Genomic DNA, 3,792 nt, shown 5'->3' with positions numbered 1-3,792 from the left:
CTGTATATTATGAGCATTTAGCTTTTTAAATATTAATTGTTTCCAAACGCAATCATAAGCCTTCTTTATGTCAAAAAATACTGCTATTACATCCTTTTTCAAGGAAAAGTTTTCCAAAATGTCAGATTGTAATATCGCTAGGTTATCTATTGTCCCTCTATTCTTCCTGAATCCAGACTGATTTATATTTAGCATATTATTCATCTCTAGGTGATAAACTAACCTCCTGTTTACCATTCTTTCCAGAATCTTGCATATACAATTAGTGAGTGAAATTGGTCTGTAGTTGTTTGATTTCAGACTGTCTTTACCCGATTTTAGTATTGGAATAACTACTGCATCCCTCCAGTTTCTTGGAAATACCTGATTTGTCCAAATAATGTTGTAGAAATCTAAGAGATATTTAGAAGCATCTGTATCTAGTTTTTTAAACATTTCGTACCTTATGTTATCAGGGCCTGGAGAGGTACCCTTACACGAGCCAAGAGCTGATTTCAATTCAATTAAAGTAAATGCTTCATTATAAACCTCATGATTATTCGTAAAATTAATCGAAAAATTAGTATTTCTTGAATAATTATAAAATTTCCGCGCAAAGTTTGAAGATGATGAATTGCGTGCAAAATGTTGAGCCAAGAAATTAGCAATATCATCATTGGAAGTTAATAGTTTATCATTGTCTTCTATAGCAGAAATTCTGTGGAAAGCAGAGAGACCGTTCAAAGATTTAATTTTTCTATATACTTCCGCTGAAGATGTTCGAAGGTTTATCGATTCACAAAAATTTGACCAGGACTTTTTCCTACTCTCTCTAATTGCCCTACGAGTTTGAGATTTAGCCCTTAAAAATTTTGCTAGATTCTCAGCGCTACAATTTCGTTTAAATCTTTTCAGCATTTTCCTTCTCTCTTTAATGATAGATTTTATGCTCTCATTCCACCAAGGAACTTCTTTTCTATTGTGGATCATATTATTTATAGGGATAGCTTCACTAGCAGAATTTAAGATAGTACTAGTTATATGTTTTTCTATTGTATCTATGTTACTATCATTTGATAGGTCTTCTGTAAACGAACATTTAAAGTCTTCCCATTTTGCTCTTTTTATATTCCAACTAGGTCTTCGTTCGAAATTTGGTGAGAAATTATTCAAGCTAATAATAATTGGGTAATGATCGCTATTATGCAAATCTTCACAAACATTCCACTCGAAAAATAAGTTAATGTTTGGACTTACTAGACTTAAATCTATATTGCTAAAAGATTTATAAGCAAGACTAAAGTGTGTAGCACACTCAGATTTATTTAATATATTAAGGTTGTTATTATTTATGAATTTTTCCACTATTCTTCCTCTTGAATCCGTTCTAGAAGAGCCCCATAAAGAATTATGAGAATTAAAGTCTCCCAAGAGGAGATAAGGCAAATCAAAGTGGGATGTTATATTGTTCAGATCGTTTTCGCAAATATTTTCTGAACCTGGAAGATATATAGAACAAATAATAAATTTTATTGGGTACTTAACTTTAATAGCGACAACTTGGTACTGTGAATGAATTGTTATTTCCTCTCCATCGAACATATCATTGAGATATATACAAACTCCACCACATGCAGATGTGGATGAAGTTGTATTCTTAAAGAAACACGTATAGTTTTTAAGTTTGTTATAATTATTCGATTTAAATCTAGATTCTTGAATGCACAAAGCCAAACAGTTAAAATTAGTTAATATAAGTTTTATTTCATCAAAATGGTATGAAAATCCGTTGCAGTTCCATTGTATTATTTTATATTGATTACTCATTTAAGGTAGAGTCGCTGGAGTCATCTTTATTATCTTCGTTATTTTGTTTTAGGCTGTCATTTGTCATTGATAATGCTTTTGTTGAATTATCTTTCATCTTTTTTTCGGCACTTGTTAGTTCTCGTTTTTTTCTCTTTGATATATTTTTTGGCAGCAAATCAATTTTGGATCCATCAAGTTTAACTATTTGTCGTACTGGAGAATTGGGTGTTGCTTTTATGGTGAAATCAGCTGTTATTTTTTCTTTCTCGTTTTCATTCGTGTTAATAGTCTTTGTTTCTTCTTGACATTTGCATTTACAATTGCATGGTTTGACTGCGTTTGCGTATGTTGTTGGTAGTTGATTTTGTTTATCATATTCTTTTCGTGCTTCAGTTAATGTTTTTTTCTGTGTTACTTTAATTTTTTGTATATCATATTCTCTTTTATATATAGCACATTGTTTAGAGAAGCTGTTGTGAGGTTGTTGGCAATTTACACATTTTGCTTCTTTATTGCATTTTTCTCGTTTGCCAGTTTCGTCGATTGGAGTATGTTCAATGTTGCTACAATGTGGACAAATTTTTACTTGTGATTTACATTCATCTGACACATGGCCAAACTGGAAACATTTGAAGCATCGAAGAGGATTGGGAATATATGGCTTTACTGTAGTGTACATGTATCCTAGTAAAATTTTGTCCGGCAATTCGCTTACGTTAAATGTTGTGATATACAATCCAATATCGGTTGATGTCGGTGTTCTGCTTTCGGGGTCTCTTCTTTTGAGTCTTTTAATTTCTATGACGTTGGGGTTTTGTTCACGTATTTCATACAAAAGTTCTTCATCAGATAAACTCCGTAGTTCATTGGAATAAAAAATTCCTTTAGATTTATTGAGTGAATTATGTTCTTCTACTTTCACGAATATATCAAGAGATAAACTTAATATTTTTATTAGTTTGTTAGCTTGTTTTCCATTGAAGCACTGTATAAGTAGTTGTCCAGATCTTAATTTTTTGCAATATTTAACTTTTCCTGCAACAGCATCAATGGATCTTTGTATAAGAAAAGGAGACACATTATTAAGACCACTTTCTGCATGAACACCGGCTCTGCTCATTATTAGGAATAAAGGGTGTATAGAGTTAGGGTTAGAGACCGATTTGTCCCTATCAAAGAGAATACCTCCCATGATGGAAGCTACGGTAGATATGAATTATATTCCTGAGAAATGTGTTTTTTTTTTTTTTTAACCGAAAGACAAAGAAAGAATAATACTTTATCGTTAACAACAGAGTTTTTGTTTTTGGTTTTTTATTTTTTTTTTTATTAATATTCGCAGAGAAGTTTACTAAAAACACTGCACACGCGGTGAGAGTTAAACAGTAACTGTCCTGAATTCAAATACAATATAAACGTATTAAGAACTTTTTTATGTCGTTCCTTAATTCGGGGTTTAAATTGAGTAACTAATTCTTTAGTAAATCAATTATTCACTATTTCTAAATTATTTATAACAAATGTATTATACATCAAGCTCTATCAACGTTGCCAAATCTTTGCTTAATAAAGTGGTCTTGGAGAATTACACAATAAGGGAATCTGTCCAAAGTTTGATATCATTGTCAGTGAACGTGGCTAATTTGAAGTCAGGCAGTGCATGATTGATGCATTTACAAATACGCAAAAAGTTTATTACCATGTTAGACAAAGATGTTTAACGATGTTCAAAATCACGCATAAAGCTACGTTTACACGATTGTCAGATCATACAACGTTGTCAGAAAAATGCTCAGAAAATTATTAACACAACCATGTAATCTTATGTTGGAACTAAAGACGTACACAGTTACAACTGTTTGTACAAGTTTCTGGGTGTTTACTAAAGTGAGTGAGTATTGATGAGTATTTTGGTGTTTCTGTTATAAGTTGGTATTGTTATTATTTGTAGCAGTTATTGTATGAGTGGATAAAAAGAGAATGAGAGTAACATATTGGTTTTCC

General features: G+C 31.5%; 1 protein-coding gene across 1 annotated transcript; it reads right to left on the bottom strand.

Moving 5' to 3' along the window:
• Positions 1 to 1,798: 1,798 nt before the first annotated feature.
• Positions 1,799 to 2,908, bottom strand: LOC135963013 (uncharacterized). Its single transcript, XM_065514797.1, has one exon. It carries the CDS (start codon positions 2,906 to 2,908, stop codon positions 1,799 to 1,801), a length of 1,110 nt encoding a protein of 369 aa, XP_065370869.1.
• Positions 2,909 to 3,792: the final 884 nt, after the last annotated feature.

The sequence above is a fragment of the Calliphora vicina genome, unplaced genomic scaffold (assembly GCF_958450345.1).
Source record: "Calliphora vicina unplaced genomic scaffold, idCalVici1.1 scaffold_33, whole genome shotgun sequence".
NCBI lineage: Eukaryota > Metazoa > Arthropoda > Insecta > Diptera > Calliphoridae > Calliphora > Calliphora vicina.
The sequence above is the reverse complement of the archived record's forward strand: the minus strand, read 5'-3'. Positions and strand labels throughout refer to the sequence as shown.

Excerpts from the sequence above, each read along its gene's own strand:
- LOC135963013 (XM_065514797.1), bottom strand. The coding sequence starts at position 2,908 with ATGAGCAGAGCCGGTGTTCATGCAGAAAGTGGTCTTAATAATGTGTCT.